We start from the raw sequence: 20,042 nt of genomic DNA on the forward strand, positions 1-20,042 counted from the left end.
AAACAATGTAAAGTCACAAAATGTCAAGAAAGGAAATATTCTTACACCTATTTTCCCCATTAAACAAAAAAGTACAACCATACACCTGCTGTTTTATGTTTACCTAACTAAGATGAGCTCATTTGCCAAGTTAACAGCGTAAATGACACATCATTCAAGCTTGACAGAAACAAAATAAAACTCATCAAACTTATCTTTCCACTGCTAAATCAGTCACCACCTCTGGGTTAGTTCTCCAAGTCAGATGTGAAATTATTCTGTTTCTAGACGCTGCTGATGCTGGCCTTGCTGTCACTTCTGTCCTGCTTCATGCCCGTCCCGTCCTGGCCCGCCGTGTTCTCATCAGCCCTGGACTCAGAGTCCTGGTCGGAGTCACTGATGACCTCAGCACTGTTTTCCCTGCCATCAAACTGGCCTAGGTCTTGGAGGCTGTTTTCAGTTGGGTTTTATTCCCTGGGGCTGTGAGCTCTCGGCCCAGGCAGACTCAGATTAGCTAATAGGGCCACTAGTTGCATGGCTTACTGAGTGAACTAACTAACAGGAGCTAGTTGCTATAGCCAAAGATGGCTACAGCAAAGAGTGCTGTGAGCAACAGGAAGCAGTTACTCTGGTGACATGCTGCCTCCTATTTGTTTTGAGTGACCTTCCATTGTGATTGGCAATATTTTTTTTTTCCTGGTAGTCAGGAGGATATTGGCAGGTTCCTTTAACAACTCAAGTTATTTTTTTTTAAAATTTCATTTTGATTTGTGATGTTTATTTTATGATTTAAATTTTTTCACACCAGCAGTTACAAGAACGTGGACTGCAATCAAGCTTTGATTAAGCTAAGCAGGAACCTTGTTACTAACCCTATTATTCAACAGTTTACCTGAAAGCCACCATGAGTATAATTTCATATTGCATATAATCCTGTTGGCATGTTTTTGTTGAGTACTGATGTGGTCTATGTGTTCCTCTCAGTGGGGTGTTGAGTCGTGCACTGCTGTATGTCACAATGTCTCTTTTTGATCCGACCACTGGGGGGCGTCAGAGCCAGAAATTTTCAAGTTCAACACAGTAGCTTTGACTTTGGACTCCATTTGAGAGAGTTGTTGCAATACCTTTTAGTATGTTTCAGGTATAATTCAGAATGAGCCACTGGCCATTTGCATTGCCACAAGATGCTGATACAACTTTGTCAAACTAGACAATATGGGTGTGATGGATATGTGATGGGTGACTTATCCCACGGACGTTTCAGGCGTCTTTGAAGGGATTTCCACAGCGCACTGAAATGAATAGAAACCAAAGGCTGCATGGAGGTTAACAGTCACTGTCGAACTCTCAGTGTGCTCTGGAACAATCGATACTGAGGCAGTGTGGTTCAGCAGGAGAAACACACCAGCAGGGTTACACTGTGTTAATTGGTGTACAAACTGTTTTACAGGCTTTTGCTTTCATTCCCACTGGATGTTATTCTGGGTAGACACACTGTTAATAATGCTGTTACAATGTGCAGATCACTGAATGAGATAGTGTGTAATCTCCTAGGTGGATGACATCCTGCTAATTACAATAAGAGGCAAAACGATAAGCTCTGATAAATGTTTATCATAGAAGCCTCCAGCTAATGACAGTTTTGTTTGTGTGCAAATATTGTTATGCTTTACAATTACAATTTGTCATTTTTATGCTTCGCGAATGAAGAAGTGATATCATTATTAGAGCCAGGCTTGCATTACAGTTAATCAGACAGAGATGGATTCATGTTTGCTTCAGAAAGGTCAAAGGATTTGCTTATTTCCTGTGGATCGCTGCTTAGATTTCTTTGGCCAAGTCCTCTATTATTCTCTTCAGCTGGAGGAGAAAATAGAGAAAGAAACAGGGGGGGAGGGAGGGAGGGAGAGAGAGAGACTGCTTTGAATCGGTAAGTAGCCATTTTGCCTCCTACACTCTGCATAATTTTCACAAATCCATACAGGGACATGGTCGTGTTTGCTAAGTGCATATGGACGAGACAAACACCCACAGAGGAATGTAACAAGCTGTTGTGTCATTAAGAAAATACTGAAGATTGCATTTGTGTAGATGAGTCTAAATACACATCTTATATTGCAAACACTCATTACCTCCGGCCATGTGACGAGCCCGACCAGCCTTCCCCTGTCTGCCACGAACAATGTCTGGGCTCCAACCAGACTCAGGATACTGTGGACCTGTGAGAACGCAGACAAAACTGCATTTGAGGCGTAAAATATCACTGACCTTGGGAAAAAAACTTACTCAATTCCTTTCTGAGAGCTGGATGAGAAGATGTAAATCCCTTGCTTTATAGCCTGAGATTGACCCCAAATATGTTATGAACACACACTGACATATCATCACCTTTTAAGTTGATATGCAAAGTTTGTTAGCAAGCAATTGGCTTTTTACGCATACAGCAGTTATTCAGCAGCATTATCATTCATTTGGAGTCGTGTTTGAGTCGAATAGTCACTCTGTTCTGGCTCCATTTTGAGTCTCTACCATCACCTGAGGGAAATATCTGGTGGTTCTTGAGCTGCTAAACTCACCAGCTGGTCCCCAGGTGCTCAGTGGCCAAAAACAATGCTATATGAGAGCAGCGAGAGTGAACTGGTAAACCTGTGGGCCAGACGAGCCCAGTAAAACAGAGAGGTGCTCAGTGATTCTGTGGTTCATCACTACAAGTGACTCCTTCCACAACGTCACATTGTTTGATAAATGAATAATGAACAAATAGCAATTATGTTGCTTAGCATAGAACTGGAAACAAAAAAAACTGTACAAATTAAACACCTAACAATTCACTGATTAAAATGTTAAATTTCTGTACTTGTCTGAATAAAATATCTAATAAAATACGAGGTGTCAGTTAGCTTTAGAGGTGCTGGTTTTTGACCTTTGGAGAGAGCCGGGCTATAACTGTCTCCTCCTAGTTTCAGTCTTTATGCTAAGCTAGGCTAATCACCTCCCAGCTTTGCCTCTGTAAATAACATACAGACATGCGATGGGCTCAATCGTCTCATCTTAGTCTTGAAAAGAAAGTGAATAACAGTAATTCCCAGAGTGCTGATCTATTCCTTTCAATTCAGCAGTTCTAATGACATTTCCCAAAGTCTCCCTACCTCCTGAAGCGTGTTGTGAGGTGATAGCAGGACAGAGGTTGGATAAATGCAGCAGACCTCATCCAGATGTTTATCTGGAGTCTGCACAGAGCAGCACAAAGATATCACATTTAAATGTATTTTCTCTCTGGCAGACGCTTGTCACGCAGTAGCATTCAGTATAATTTGAGAAATTATGATTCACAGTGGTTTCCATTGCCTGAACACACTCATACTTTCTCTAGTGCATCCTTGGACATTATTTGAAGCAGCAATCCCATAAATTGGTTTTCTAAAACCATTTTTGATAAGCAGCTCAAGTATTTTTCTGTAACTACATAATGCTTTGAAATGGATCTCAGCTGTCACGAAATAAGCGTCTCAGTCAGCCATCCGTTCTGTCTGTACATCCTGCCCCAGTCCTCCTTTTCGCAGCTGTTTTACATTCAGCCAATGTTGAACAGATTGTAAAGACATGACCTGCCTTTTAAACAGCATGAGAGAGTTCACTCCTCTTTCTTCTAAACATTGAGCTACCTGACTTACTCCGTCCTTACCTCAGTCTTACTGTGACGCAGGAACATCAGCAGCTCTGATCGGAGAACAAACCCCAGTAAAATCAGCGACTCTTCAACAGAGGAGAGGAGAGGAAATCAGTTGTCTTTGGTACAGTCGGTGCTATGGTTTACCGTGTGTGCACCTTTCTAGTGGGCTGTGAGCTGTCTGCAAACATAACATTTTCATGTAAGTGTGATTGCCGCTCTGAGCTGAAAGGCTCATCCAACCAATTGACTATTTTCTAACACATGTCCGACACATTCTCACTCCCAACTCACACATACAGGCGCTTTCTATCTACCCTGTCTATAGCAGTCAGTCAGACTACCCTGTGCCTTGAAACATGGGTACCTAAAGGGGTACCCAGTGCGTTAAAAAGTGATGCCAAGGGGTCCTGACTAAGCATCCATATGTGTGAGTTGGGAGTCTGATGTGGTTGACTCGGCTCCTTATCGAGGCACTTTGCTGAATTGCCACAGTTTTCAGAGTGGTTACAGTTTTTCATCATTTCTCATCATTTTCATCCTTTCTTTTCAGCAGCTCTGTGCGGTGTTGTAACTATGTTTTTGACCAGCATGTATGTGATGTTTTCTTAAGGATCCTGCTGACTTTCTGCCAATATTCCATATCCTTAAATATATCTTATTTTTTGTGAGACAATTTAGACAAAATATGATTCCTCAGCCAGAACTCTGGGATGAAAGCTGTCAAATATCTTTGTCTGCGCACCATGCGAGTCAACCACAGGGATTTGTGTTTCAGCGCTGGTGTTGACAGCGTGCTGAACCTCCGCTGGCCCTGCTGCTTTCTGAAGCTGCCCTGATCTCGCTCCCAAAACCTGTCCGACAGGCGTGGAGGGAAGCCTGCAAAAGAGATTAACCAAGTCACACCTGGAACAAAAGCAGCTGTGGTTAGATGAAATGATAAATGTAAGCGTTTTTATCTCCGAGATGTCAGAATTGATTCATCTATGGTGGGCCAAAGGTGAAATATTTAATTTGAAGCCAATTTAACACTAAAAGAAAACTATTCTCTGGATGTGAGGATTCACAAAACAAATGGTTTGGTTTGAAGGCGTTAACAAAAGACAGCGTGACATGTTTGTGCTCAGTCAACAGAGGTGAAACAGCAAAACCGCAGGTGCTGCAGTCTGCTGTTAAATGCACGTTACAAAGCTTTTCCACTGGCACGTTTGTTCAAAAGTTTAAAGTCAAAAGGTTAAAGTGACCCGACCACTTCCAAGCAGACTACAGTGACATCAGATGGGCTTCATTATAATTCAGGAACAATTCAGTGACATGTTTAAATAGAGTAGCTGGTTACCAACCGTTGTACAGTGCAATAGCAAAGAGAGCTAAAGAGGCCGCTGCTGTACAATGTTAACAACACAAGACAAAGTGTGTCATCACTTCAAGGCACACCTTCCAGTGGGTAACCCTGGCCATGCAAATCCCTCCTGCACTTTGCTGACATGCCGAGTCAAGCCAAACCAGAGCACGTGTACGGAGTAGGGCGACTAGAGTGCATTTCCTGCTGTCAACACATTCAAGCCAGCATTGAAGCTTTTTGTTTTTCCCTCTGGAAATCATTTTCAAGTAGTTTAAGCTGTCTGGCTCACAAAATGATGAGTGAGTTTGTCAGAGGAATAGTTGAAGCCATCTCAGCCTGAATGTTGTCAACAAGGAGCTGTTGGTAGCGTAACGATGACTTGATTTCTATCTAAACATATCATTAGGGGCTGAAATCCTGTCTGGGTGAGAGACAGATGGAGAAGAACAAACCTCAGTGGGGCTGCTAACTGCTGTCATCACGACAGTAAGTTTTCCTTGACATTTACATCTACATCATATTTTTCAGGAAACTCCTGTTTCACAGTTGTCTATAGTTTGATTTATATCTTTAATCAGTGCTTTACTATTGAGTCACATTGGAACGCCTGCTGAGGAAAATGACTGATCATGATTCAAAATGTCAAGGTCTCCCTTTGACACCTCATCAGTGACACCGGAGGATTATTAACCCGGGTGATTACGTTGAGAGATAGTGGGGGATGTTTTCATCACAGCTCCTATAGTACAAAGACCACCGATAAACAAACTCTTGTATGGATGAAGTGCAGACTACATATTCTTACATGTCCACTTACACTTTAGTCCACATCAGTGAATCTTCTGCCTGTTGTTCTGCCTGAAGACACATTTCTCCCACAGCTTCATGTACTAGAGATGCTCGACTTTAACAGGTAACAGAACCTGTTCTCAATCAGTGTCCACACATGATGTAAATTATTTTCCTGCAACAGTGAGTAAGGTTTTCCGCCCTCGGAGCACAAATTGAGAATAAGAGATTCGTGGGTGGTTGAAGGGATTCTTGATCAATACCAGTGACTCAGCCAGTACTTGGCAGGCTGCTGAAATTTCTGCCTAATAAAAATCACAAAGTCCATCCTTCTAGTTGAACTCGCTGTGAGTTAACATCAGGCACCACAAGACATTTCTGGCTAGAAGGTTAAACAGACTGTGTTTTGTTTATTCTGTTTTGAAAATGTAATCACCGTCTGTCAATTATGGATCACTGAAAGCCAGGTACGGGAATAAGAAGTGTGTGTGTGTGTGTGTGTGTGTGTGTGTGTGTGTGTGTGTGTGTGTGTGTGTGTGTGTGTGTGTGTGTGTGTGTGTGTGTGTGTGTGTGTGTGTGTGTGTTGTTACCAGTTGTGGCTAAAAGGATAGAAATTTTAGTCTGGGAGTTGCCACAGGAGAGGACATGTTACTTAAATCCAAATGGTTTATCGTCGTGCACACTCAGCTGTCAGATTTGACTAATTTTACAGAAGTTTTAGATATTAGACTTCTGCTGCAATGAGACTCAACCACGCTTAAATCAAATGCTAAAGTTAACATTTTAACTTGAAGACAGTTGATCTTAAAATGCCAGTGTTTACTGCTGGTATGCAAACTTTAGGATGTTAGCCTCCTATGTTTGTATTAAGCTCAAAGGAGAGCTGAGGGTAACTGGGATTTGGTCATAGTTATAATTGGTAGCTTTTCATGAGAATGTATTATCTAATGTATTTATATACACATATACATAGTTAAGTTTTGATTTTTTATCCTGTATCCTTACCTTGATCTTTCTATGCCACTGTTTTTGTCTACCTTTTAATAATTTGCTGGCTGTAACTAATTTCCCCAGTGTGGGATCAATAAAGTTTTATCCTTTCTTATGTCGTCTTATCTTATCTTATAACTAACCTGGTGCACCAGACGGTTTGTTACACAGAAAGTCATGTAATCTGACAAATGTTATTTCTAAACTAGACAACTGGACATTTTGACAAATTGTTGCTGTAAATGTAAAGTGAGGGGACCATCTGAGAGAAAATGGTGATGTTGCTTCTGTCTCACCTTGCTTGAAACATGTTGCTGCATCAAATTCAGAATAAGTAGATTTTTGCAAAAATCAATGAAGTTGATGAGGTCAAACACTAAATATGTTGTGTTTGTACTGTTTTCAATTGAGTATATGTTAAAAAAGATTAGAAAATGGTCACATTCTGTCTTATTTCTGTCTTATACAGCATCCCAACTATTATGGAGTTGGGGTTGTATCCCTTTAATCAATCTGTTTTTACTCACTGGGGGCATGCCTTCATCAGAGAGGGCAGGTGGGGGAGCCTCTTGCTGATGGAGAGCGCGTCATAGAAAGATGGGCGGTGCTCAGAGCGAGCCACAGCATTGGCCAGCAGAGTGGCGAGGAGGACGGGGACTGCATGGCTGAACTGACCAGTTAACTCTACAGCCAGGAGAGCTGGGGACAAGGTGTGTGTCACAGCCCCGGAGAAGGCTGCTGCACCTACAAGACAGCAGTTTGATCTCTAAGATCGTTATTGTACAGTTGATCAGTAATATTCCTGTCGTCAGTGAAACTATGACCCCAACTTCAATCTCACACAACATTTTAGCAGATTCAGCACAAATTTGTATCAAACATAACACTGTTTCATAGGTTTTAACATCCTAATATAAAACACTTAATATTTGTAAGTTTCTGGAAGTTTACATGAAAAATATCAGCAGGATCATGACTACGTCAGCACCAAAGAGCTATTGATCAGGTTTTTCTACCAGCAAGTGCGTAGCCCCCAGGATTTACAGCAGCCCACTGCTCGTCTGTCGTCAGTGCAGAGGAAGACACATAAGATACTCCTTCTCCAAGCAAACGGCCCAAAGCTGCCCCTGGAAAACAGAAATTTATATTTCACTTTCCAAGGCAAATTCAAACTTTTGCCATTTTAGTATTCTGCAGAACAAAGTTGCCCAAGTCCTTTCCTTTCACTCACCGTAGACAAACACTGGCATGAAGTATCCAGCTGGCAGAGGCAGAGTGCAGGCGAGGACCAGCATCCACATCTCCAAACCAACAACAGAGACACACACTGTCAAGTCTCTCCTTGGCATCTGAACAGCCACGAGAGCTATACCAGCACATGCTGCACAGCAGATGAGTCAATGTTTGCAGTGCATCAAATCAATTTTGCATAAACACATAAATATTGAATCATGCCCATTTACATGTCACATTTGCATGTGGTAAAACTGGCTAGTAGATCAGACTGAATGGGTTCTGGAAAAGTGAACATCACATGTGGCTTCATGCTTTGCAGAAGCTTTACTTTGGCTGGTAGAGAAATGCAGAAATGTTCACATATGCCGCTTTTTTTTTTTCTGCAGCAGTTTCTGCAAGGATTTCTTTCCATTTGGAGTACAAATGAGAATAATAGATATGTGGGTGGTTCTTGATCAATACCGGTGACTCAGCCATTACTTCGCCAGCTGCTGAGATTTCTTGTTAAAAATCCATCTTTCAACCTCCAGTGCTGCAATGAGTAAGCATCAGACATTTCAGCCAGAAAGGTTACACAGGCTTTAGCTGGCTCACACTACTATGAAAATGTCAATTCCTGTATGTTAATCATAGGCCACTGTGACCCAAGGGAACAAAAGGAGTGACTGGTTGAGCTTGGTGCCTTGTTAAGATCCCTGACAGTTATCAGTGCAGAGATGAAATTCCTCTTAATTGGCCTTTTCTGTTGCGAGTACCTTCATTAGCAGAAAGACGGCCAGAGAAAGGTAGACAGGAGTCCCCGATGAGCTCCACTCCAACAAAGGCTGAGCAGAGGCATTGTGGGATTCAGAGCTCCACTGCCTGCTGTCCAGTAAAGAGGTGAGGAGCTGCTTCATGGTGTACTGTGAACGAGATTACTGTCATTCTCCACACAAGAAAAACTGGAAAGAAACCAAGGGTGAACATTGAAGGACAAGCCTGTCATTGTTCTGTATTTTTCATACAGTAGCAGGAGTCTTTGGCTATGCTAGCAGCCCTGTGAGACTGTACTGAGGGACCCCATGTGCACCACAACAATGCTAACATGGCAATGTTTTGAAGGTAATGTTTAGCATTTTAGCTTTGCATGTTAGCATGCTAACATCCATCCATCCATCCATCCATCCATCCATCCATCCATCCATCCATCCATCCATCCATCCATTTTCTATACCGCCTATCCCTTTCGGGGTTGCAGGGGGCTGGAGCCTATCCCAGCTGTTAACAGGCAAGAGGCGGGGTACACCCTGGATTGGTCGCCAGTCGATCGCAGATGCTAACATTCAATTTTTAGCAAATGTTACTCAAGCAAGAGTGACTAGTGCATTTGATTGGGACTCTTTCCCGCCGTGGATTAATACACATTGTTGTTCTAGTGAGTATTTCTGGTGGCACGAGGCTGTATGGAGAGTTGAACCAAAATAAATTGCAGTCTGTGTGTGTGTGTGTGTGTGTGTGTGTGTGTGTGTGTGTGTGTGCGTGTGTGTGTGTGTGTGTGTCTGTGTTCATGGTAATGAAGGAACATGTGACCCAGTGCAATAGTGCGGCTCAGAGATGTATTTTTAACAGTGTTTGGACAACTTGTGGAGCTCTGTGGCGCAGAGCAATAAGGTTTTGTTTGTCTTGGTCTTTGGGATTTATCAATAAGAAAAATAAAAAATATTTCCAGCCGTATCCTTCAAAGGCACAATCTGTGATCCATGCACCAAAGCCAAATTATATACTTCATCAGCTCATTAATCATGTATGTATATCCACAAAAGTCTCAAAGCTTTGTTTGTTCCCACCTTAGAAGCCATATATTGACCAGTGGAGTGGGGAAATGTCAGAGATGCCAGGAGGAAGGCCACCATGCCTGAGTATAGACCCTTCCTGCAGAGAGGTATTCACATATGCTATAATTACTCATTTGGGTCTCTCCAGTTTAAATTTAAATAGGTTTTAACAGGTTAACTGCTCTCTGTGACCTCATCAGAATAAACGTGAGTGTTCGGCCTGCTCTGGTCTTTTTCAGATCTGCAAAGGTTTACAGGTTGTTGTTTTTTTGTTTTTCACATGACTTAAATCTTTTTCTTCTTAAACAAAGAAAACAGTTAAATGAGAAACAGATTTTCCAATTTGTTTAGGAACTATTTAATGAGGGTTGAAAGGCCTTACATAGTCATTGAGCGTATTTTGTGCTTTACACAATCTATTATGCTATTTTTAAAGCAGTTTATATAGTTGCATAACAGTATAGTAAACTGGATTATCCTTAAAGAAACACACCATATTTTGGGGCATTGGTCCAACAAGCTGCTCGAACTGATGCTCCACTCAAAATCTACAGTACCTCATGAGTCTGCCTTACACAGCAGATGACTCATCGCTGTATCACAATCTGGCTTATGTATTTCAAAGAGCTCTCACTCTGTTGTCAGCATCTTGATGAAGATCGAGTTTGTTTTGGTGAACTGCAGGATCCACCGATGGCAGAGGAGATAGAAGCAGCTCACAGCTCCACACAGCAACCTGTTTCCAGACAGAAAGCTTACTCAAACAAGAAAGACAAAAGGCTTATTTTAACCCAGGCAGCAGCAGATCTGAAGTCATCAGAGTTGGGGAAGTGATGAGGAGGCCAGGAAATGCTTTGAACACTCTGGATGCTAATTAGAATAGGAGGAAAACACAGAACGGGTCAAAAACTTTTCATTGTGCTTGATATGAATATGACTACCAAATGTCAGATTGTATTTGTAAGACACAGACAAATACACAGACACAGACTTGTTTAACCATGCAGATGCTGTCAACAATGAACTTACCCCAGGAAAGCAAACAGCAGAATCTCCAGTGGGTAGAAAGGTAAACCAGCAGGGAAATTAGTTTTGAACAAGGCCTGAATAGTCTCTGTGGACACAAAACAAATTGGAGTCATCCCTCCAATTTGTCCCACAGCCATTCAAATCTAATCTGGCCTCACTTTATTGCATTGGTTTTTATTGAAATTTACATTCTGTCAGCTTAAATGTTTCTGTAAATTCTGCCAGTGCTGCTGTTCCCGGTCACTGTCATGACATGAACAAGTATGACATTTACTTTGAAAGCAATGCGTCTACCTTCTCATGGGAGAAAGCGCTTAAACCAAACTCAGTTAAAAACAATGCATTTTAATAAAACCATGTTTGTTCACAAACACATACATAGCATAGAACACATTAGACCTTTTACAAATTGTCTGCTGATTTCAGCATATACACTACATGGCCAAAAGTATGTGGACATTTCATTCCCAAACCATGGGCTTTCTTCTGCAACAGCTCCCACTCTTCTTGGTGGGATTTCCTGTCCTGGTTATAAACTGGGAATTACACGGTTTCTAAAATATAACTGTATTATGTAGCATTAAGATTTCCCTTCATTTGTACCTTTGTTTCTGCTCAAACCATGAAAAACAGCCCCAGGCCCAAAGTATGTGGACAAGGGTGTCATACATAGTTGGCATATAGTTAAGGTGCTCCAATACACCTTTTTTTCAATAAAATCTTAGCTCTTAGGTCCTGTTATTGTGTTTGTGGCCCCTTTTTCAGTGACTCTAAAGGGAAACTTCTCCTTGTTGGCCATGCAGGGTCAAGTGCTGATCAGGGCCTTCATTACCTCCATCTCCACTCCAGACTGAGAACAGGTGGAAGGTCAGCGCCCCACAGGCAGCTGAGAAGAAGCAGGGGCAGTAATGCCTCAGGGCAAAGTGAGACCACATCACCTCCACACTGAACAGGACACCTAGCAAAGGAAGGACAAGGGAGCGACAGAAAACAGTGAGTGTGAGGAAGTAACTTGAGACAAAACAGAAAAAAAGAACAAATATATCACAGAAAAAGGAATTGTGAAAATATGCAGATATTTCAAGAGTTGATATGTAGTTTAATGTTTTATTGTTGTAATAATGACATTTTAATTTCATCCTACACCAGTGTTTCTCAATTCCAGTTCTCGGGCCCCATTGCCCTGCATGTTTTAGATGCTTCCTGCTCCAACACACCTGATTCAAATGATCAGCTCGTTATCAGGTCACTGCAGAGCTTGATGACGAGCTGATCATTTGAATCAGGTGTGCTGGAGGAGGGAAACATCTAAAACATGCAGGGCAGGGGGACCTGAGGACCGGAGTTGGGAAACACTGTCCTACACTGTGAGTGTGTGGAATTGGAACCTGGGGTGACGAAGCCTCGACATGGTTGTGAAAATAAAATAGAAAGCAAAGTGAGAGGATAAAAATATTAGGCGTCGAGTTCATCAAAGGAAGAAGAAAGAAAATGATGAATGGTGGAGGAGCAGTGAAGTGAGGGCAAAAAAAAAAAGAGAAAAGAGCAAATAAGTGAGGTGTAGGAGAGGGAAATCAAAGGTGCAAACACAGTAGCCACAAAAGTGTAAGAAGGGCAGAGGTAGCGCTTGAAACCGATAAATGAAAATCATGGATTCCTGATGCTGAACCTTTACTGGCTGTCTCACCGCTGATGGGAGCTCCGAAGCAGCTGGCCACCCCAACTGCAGCAGCTACAACCAGCATTTCTCCAGAAGCTTCTTCCTAAAAGAGAAGCATGCTGTTAAGTGCTGTCTCTTCTCAGATCTTTGCAGTAACAGACTGCTGCATCCGTGGATTTGACACGGTTGTAAAAATAAGATCCTGACATTAAGTAGTATAATCTGCACATTGTTAACGGCAACATCTCCTTTTAGCTCTGTGTTGGTTTCCACCCTCTCCTGGAAAGAATTATATGGCCCTTGCGGTTAAATGCTCTGCTATGTTCACCAGCTGGTCGCTAACTTTATCCGTCTGTCGTTAGATGCTGGGCAGGTAGTGAGGGTTTTGATTGCTGTAAACAGCTGTTTGCTTCTGCTGGAAACAAAGCTAAAGGGAGCAGAGTTTACTGGCCAGAAAAAGAAGATAACCAGCAACAAGAGGCTAAAAGGCTACGCAGAGCTGAGATGATAATTCTCTGTGATTGACACCTCACACAGAGCCATCTGACCCATTGTTTATGTAAATATATTGATTGGTACAATTTTAAGATTTACTTTAAAGGTTTTTGATAATTATATAAGTAGAAACATGGGTAAATATTTCGCTACATTTGAATGACTTCACTGTGATTTTACCTTCTCATTAGCTTGAATAAGAGTGCAGAGTTTGCTCAGGTAGGCTCCAACCATGGTGGAAAGATGCACAAATGGGCCCTTTAGGAAATATAGAAAACTTTTCATAATGAAGCAGACGATGCATAATTTTAAAGAAAAGCTCCGTATTTCGAATCACAAACAGGTATACTGAGATGTGTCTCACCACTTTGCCCAGGAAAATAGTGCTGCCAGCTGCCAGTGTACAGATAAGGCCCAGGAACTTGGTAAACATATTAGTGAGAGACAAGTAATGAGGCATTTCAAAACCAGCCAGCATGGTTCTCACCTCTGGAATCCCAGAGCCTGAGGAGAAATGAAGCAACCAGACAAGAATTGCGAAAGTCGCAGGCACTGTACTAAAGCAATCAAGAAGTTTTTTGGCAGCTATTTAAAGTAAACACACAGGACTGATTTCAGAATAATTAAACAGCGGGTAAGGAGATGACAAGGACAGTGAGATTTCAAGGACAATCAGTACAAAACAGATGAAAATGAGGCATAATCTAGTTTGTGATTGGTAGAGTTATGTAGCTGTACATCGTGTTTCCAGGCCTGAGGAGAACATGGTCACAAATCAAATACATTTCCCCTTTTAGGGTTCATCTGAAAGTCATAAACATGAACATGAAGCTGACAGGGGTGAGGGGGTAATGTCCTCTGAAAGATCGGGCGCTTGGGGCAGAAATGGTCAGGGAGAGCGAGGTCCTCTCTGGTACATCTGTCATATAACACCAAGCCTTCTCCTGCAGTGCCATAAACAGCAGCACACCAACACCAAAGAGAACTGCATAGAGATCCCTACTCCCAGGACTTTTTCCATAAGACATACAATCATATTTGACTTTTCATGCTGTATGTCCCCCGCTACCTCGCACTGAATTTGAAAGATCATATCACACTTGACTTTTTCTCAGTGCCATTTACTTCAGATAGGAAAGTTGGTTCTTAAAGAAACCGGGGGGAAAAAAATCAACATGTACAGAGCAGTATGTCTCCGTTCTTCATCTCATCTCTTCCAAGAGTACTCGCCTAAGATGGAAACCTGTTCCCTGAGATAGTTCGCTTATCTGGTCGATTGTTTGTTCAGGTTCTAGCCCATGGATACACACCTTCCATAATAATGAACAACCAGGAAAATGAATGAACGACATAAAACAGTGCCATCTATATTTTTACTTTCATTCCAGCTTTTCCATGTAGCCAGCCAGCATTTGTTTATACTTGTATGGTTTTAAATCCACGCTAAGTCTAAATTTAGTAGTGCTGTCCTAATACTTAACCATGCAGTAACCACTTGGGGGAAGTAGAGACAAGGCACAACACTGACAATTTTTTGGGCGTACTGTAAGACATTGACTGTTGCAGGACAGACCTGTGGAGAAGGGACAGATGTTGTGTGAGAACGATGATGCGACAGCACACAGGCATGCTGGGTAAAGAGTCCAGCAGAAGAACTGCAGCAGACTGTTGCCCTCCAGCTTCATGTAAAGCCACTGGTGAGCTACAAGCACAGTGACAGAGAAACATTGATAATCCATTGCTCACTCAGACCATATCCTGTACATCGGTGTGTGTGTGTGTGTGTGTGTGTGTGTGTGTGTGTGTGTGTGTGTGTGTGTCTACCTCTCAGCAGCTTTGTTACAGTGAGGTCCATGAGGAAGCTGAGGATGGCAGTGAAAATGCCCAGAGCAGCATAGCCATACCACTCCATCCCACACACTGTTCCCAAACAACGTGTCAGCTTCCACAGCCACTCTGTGGACAAAAACATGTGGACTAACTTTCCTGAAATTTAGTTTGTGTCTTATGTGAGGCCAGAAAATGTGCATTAAATATGATTTATGGAGACTGTGAGAAGACAGATGGGTTTTTCTGGGTTAGATCTAATGTTAAAATGCAGAGCTTGTAAGACACACAGTGGCTGCTGACCCTTTAACTGCTGTTTTCTACTGCAAGAATTGAATGAAAGGCGACAAAACTTGCAGCCATTCTAAAAAGTTGTACTTTCGTTTCCAATATTCTCCATTTGGGCATGAGATACAACAAGGCTGACTACAACAGTCAGTCAAATAAAATCACAATTTTACTACTGCATCTGTATCGACCGGGACGATTGCTACTTGAAAGAATAAGAAGAATGGAGGATGCGTGTTTAAAAAAAAAATATCCAGGCCTTCATTAGAATTTGGGTTCAAGAGGCAGGAGGGAGCTTGAGTCAGAAGTTAGACACAAACCAGAAGATTTCTCAGTGTCTGGCAGAAACGGACATACCCAGGAGGGGCACTGAGCATGAAAGAACCGGTAAGAAAATCAATAACAATATCAGCACCATACTTCTTCCATTGTCGTCTGTCCTGCAGCGGCTTACATCATAGCTGGTTCTGCTTTTGGCTTTTTCACATTATGCATAAGCAGAACTTGTTTTGTAGCCGCACAAGGTACTTAAAAGGTTCAGGTCATGCAAAGTCCGAGGTTTGGGGCTGTTACATTGATGTAGTGGAAAAGGGCTGCAAGGATCTTCATTTGGAATGTGGTCACATGCAAACACTAATATAATACAGAGAAAATACAGATACACATATGAAACAGAAATTACTGCATATGTGCAGAGTATGCCACAGATCATACCTATGTATGAACAGATAATGAATATTAACAAAATAGAAATCTCTGACAGTATGAATAGTGAGGGAAACAGTCACAATCTGAGAAAATATTTGCATATTTCAATAGTATAAATATTATAATACCACAATGATTGCGTTGTCCTTCAGCTCAACAATAATCTCTGACTTTTATTAAGGTCTAATAAAGCTCTTCTTGCATGATATCACATGCATGATGTAGATTGGCTTTAAATTACAGCAACTACTCTATGATGTGCTGATGAGTATTGATCACATTCTAATCGTTTCCCCCGCTCAGTCTGACCTTTGACAACTGCACGGGTCCGTTGGCATGGTTTCATTGGGTCAGCAAGGAGCAGACTCTTGTAATGGGATGTCGCCGATTGATTTTCTCGCTCCTGGTTGTTCAGTATGACAGTTTCACTCCCAGGAGCCTCGTCCATGCTCTCCATTGTGTCTAGAAATGTTTTGCGTTATTGTGAGATTAATACAGTCTCAAACAAACACAGAGGCTCAGCAAAGATAATATATACATATACATTAATGCAGCGATGCAGGCTGTTACTGCTATAGCTACTGTAAAATGCAAATAGAAGACCGGCTGACTTACCTTCTAGTTGCATCTCTCTATGGTTGTGTGTGCATGCAGTGTACCAGTGTATCAGTCCCACCACTGGCCTCTGTTAAGGCATTAACATAGAAGTAATGGAGCAGTCATGGCTGAAAGGGTAGCTAATATTAACTCTTTGGAGGAACATTTTTAAGTTGCCCTTCATTTGTCTTGGTTGCAAAAATGCAATGTGAGAGTCAGACTCTTTCATGCTGCTCAGCTTTTTAATAGGTTTTTGGTGATACTATCAAATGTAGCACAGAAAACAATGTCATAATACCTGTTCCAGTCTGGTATAATCCCATTAATGTAAACATGAGCTATAACAACGTGTACGACTGCCGATTATAACTATAATGTATCTGTTTGACAGATATATAACAGATACATATTGATTCCAAGGTCAAGAAGGAACTTTGGTGCTGAATACTGTAATATTTTGGTATTAGTAAAGACATTCAAAATCAAGTAGATGGAGATATATCCACACTCAAACCTTGGAACAGTTAGAGCCGGAAAATATGCAGTGAAAAATGGGGCCAACTGATGTCTGCAAAGTGTGAATTATGGTTTATAGTCACTGTGCTTATCCTCATGAGAGCACTATTTGGTGTGAGTAACATTTTACAGCTCAGATGAATATGAACATGTCATTTCCCCGAGCCTCCTTATGTCCGTGATTGGCTTCAGAGACGTCCATCTGAACCCTCTAACGTCCGACACTTTTTAGAAAATCAAGGTTGTGTATCTGAAATCAAGCAGCCTGCTCAAAGTCAAGGTAATCATTGGTCCGATCGTGACACACACACACACACACACACACACACACACACACACACACACACACACACACACACACACACACACACACACAGACTTTAAATGAGCCCTTAGTTAATGTTTGTTTTCCCGAGTTCCACCTTGCACCTGGCACCAGTACTTGCATTATTATAGATTTGAAATCTGCATGCTGTCGGTCACACTAACTGATGGAAATGTACACACACACACACACACACACACACACACACACACACACACACACACACACACACACACACACACACACACACACAAGCCTGCTTTTGTCTGTGTGAAAACTTGTTGCCATGGGAACAGCACAACGAGGCGACCAGAGAAGCAGACAGGAGGTTATTTTACTCTCATAACAATCATCACTGCTTAAGAAGGTTTTCCTCAGGTAAATTACACGCAAACCCAATTATGTAATGCAGTTACCAAGCCCCAAAACTGAATATGAACATATTTACAGATCAAGTTAAATCAAGTAAAATGTCATCTTTTGTTTATTCAAATGAATCTGTGCTTTTCCTTCCAGAGCAGTGCAAGATCCATATAAAATGCAAACTACTGGTTAACTCTTTATTAGCTGAGATTTTAAAATGAACCACTTAAGTTAGCATGATAATCGGCTAGCTCCAATCAGGGCAGACTCCAGTCAGCTAACAGCACCACTGGCCCTGCAGTTAACTAAGCTAACCTGCTAAATGCAGCTAGTAGCTACAGCCAAAGTTAGCAACAGCAAAGTGAGCAGCTGTTAGCGGTTACTCTAATGATATGCGGCCCGCTCTTAGCTTGGATCGACCTTCAATAGGGGGCCATTTCTTACACATTGTACCTTTAAAGCTGCACTAATCAATACTTTTTATATCAACAATGGATCAAATGACTGTGTAACATGAGAGATTGCTCACAGAGGTAAACGCACAGAGAGCGTTTTCAGCCCACTCAACAGTTTATCTCAGCTCTATTTAGCTTCTTTAAGTTCATTCTTTTGGTTTTACTGACCACACACTCTGCCCTCATCAACCCCATTTTCAGCAGCAGCAGGCAGCAGAAGTGTCCCTGATGAACCCACTGTACTCAAACACCAAAGAGCAAACAAAGTTAGCAGCTATAGTAACACTCATCATGTGGCCAGGAACAACTCCAAATGAATGTTAATGTTGCTCCATGTCTGGACGTGTAAATGGGTGACTGTGTGCACCTTTGTGAGGCAATAGTATGTTAGATGCAATCTTTTCATCTTGTTCTGCTGCCCCCAAGTGGCCATAAACATGAATTAATGCAGCTTTAAAGGAAAACTCTTTGAATTCCCCCCCCCTCCCCCCACAGACTGGCTAAATGACTAGACTGACAAGACAAAAAAAAGTAAAATCAAAGTCTCATCTCAATAGGACACTACATGAAACTGAATAAAGTCAATTTCCATTTGTTTGTCTGACAATTACATAACTTACAAAAAGAAAAGAAAAGCACAGGAAAACACATAGATTTTATTTAAATATTTCTGTTTAACGTCATGTTAAAAATGTATGCATAAATGTTTCAAAAATCAATTTTTCATAAGAAGTGCAGCTTTTTATGAAGGAGGGTTTCATATGAAGGTCAAGGTCGGTGAAGCCACTGAACTGAGCCCCCGGTCTCAGTGGCTTGTTATTCATGAATACCTGTATAACTACAATTGTTTACAAAGCTTATTTATGAAAATAAGTCGGAGCAGTGAGCCGACCTTCCAGCTCAGCCAGTCACTGTGGGATTGGTCCCTCTGTCTGCGACATTATGTAACAGTTGAGTGTGTGTGTGTGTGTGTGTGTGTGTGTGTGTGTGTGTGTGTGTGTGTGTGTGTGTGTGTGTGTGTGTGTGTGTGTGTCTGTCAGTGTTCTATGTGGGCAGATAGGAATGCACACACAAACACATGCATGTAGAGGTGATTCAATGTCACTGGTGAGACTGCTGAGATTACTGACAACTGGATCAGACTTGCACATTTCTTCCTCCCACTCTGTTGTCTTTCTTGTTCCTCATTCTGATAATTCCCATGCTCCCTGATGTTATTATGAAGAATATTTCATTTTATTCATTTATTGGTGATTCTCATGTTTCCCTGTCCTTTTTGACTTTATCTTTTGTGCTGAACTTAATCAGAGCATAAACACTGTTTGTCCTGGTTTTAACCTCACAGGACAACAGTGTTGATATCTGAATGCTTTGAGGTGGCAGTCACACATGAAATAAGACCATTCATTTCTTTCAAGTTGTGAAGGTGCCATGATCCATTGAGTTTTCCAGGGCACACCTCTTAAATGTTATCATTAAATGTTATTGTTTGCGAAGATAGAAGTGTGAAGATATGAACAAGCCTGCTTTTCTGTTATCATCTCTTAACATCTCTATGATATAATTCATACAGCAGAAACACATCTTTTTGTCTTTATGGGTGAGAGATTATTGTGTTGTTTATGTACTTATTATTCATTTACCTGTGCTGACTAGAGTTCATAGGTGACCCACCGTGCTTCAAATAACTTTAACTTTAGAACTCCTTCATTCCAGACTGTGACCATGCTGTTCTGTCTTGATGCTGTTGATTACTCAGGCTTGAACAGAGAAAAGCTCAGTTTTCAGGTGTCTTGAGTACAAAACGTCACTGTTGGCTCTCTACTGTGTTTTTCAACCCCTCCCATCCTTTTTTTAAATTAATCTCTGCATAATCTTAGTGTATCTCTATCACCACTCCATCTGACACCCTCTCATCTTTGTCCATCTCTTGTCTTCTCACCCATCGGTCCTCAT

General features: G+C 41.6%; 1 protein-coding gene across 1 annotated transcript; it reads right to left on the reverse strand.

Annotated features, from left to right (window-relative positions):
• Window positions 1-16,287, reverse strand: clcnk (chloride channel K). The gene is made up of 19 exons (XM_070969201.1): window positions 16,140-16,287; window positions 14,832-14,963; window positions 14,581-14,709; window positions 13,372-13,511; window positions 13,188-13,265; window positions 12,540-12,615; window positions 11,685-11,810; window positions 10,853-10,937; window positions 10,458-10,559; window positions 9,836-9,920; window positions 8,765-8,911; window positions 8,005-8,074; window positions 7,790-7,900; window positions 7,301-7,517; window positions 4,395-4,528; window positions 3,665-3,735; window positions 3,129-3,209; window positions 2,112-2,198; window positions 1-1,839 (listed from the first exon to the last, which is right to left on the reverse strand). The coding sequence occupies exons 1-19, from the start codon at window positions 16,285-16,287 to the stop codon at window positions 1,801-1,803; spliced, it is 2,058 nt and encodes a 685-aa protein (XP_070825302.1). The 3' UTR covers window positions 1-1,800.
• Between the last annotated feature and the right edge of the window lie 3,755 nt (window positions 16,288-20,042).

Source organism: Chaetodon trifascialis, chromosome 8, assembly GCF_039877785.1.
Source record: "Chaetodon trifascialis isolate fChaTrf1 chromosome 8, fChaTrf1.hap1, whole genome shotgun sequence".
In the NCBI taxonomy this organism is placed as follows: domain Eukaryota; kingdom Metazoa; phylum Chordata; class Actinopteri; order Chaetodontiformes; family Chaetodontidae; genus Chaetodon; species Chaetodon trifascialis.

Bases quoted from the DNA above. Each gene is read 5' to 3' on its own strand.
- clcnk (XM_070969201.1), bottom strand. From the start codon at position 16,287: ATGGAGAGCATGGACGAGGCTCCTGGGAGTGAAACTGTCATACTGAAC. The intron at 14,710-14,831 runs GTAGACACACAC...CTGTGCTTGTAG, and splicing joins TGTAACAAAGCTGCTGAGAG to CTCACCAGTGGCTTTACATG. The intron at 3,210-3,664 runs GTAAGGACGGAG...TGCTCTGTGCAG, and splicing joins TGCGTCACAGTAAGACTGAG to ACTCCAGATAAACATCTGGA.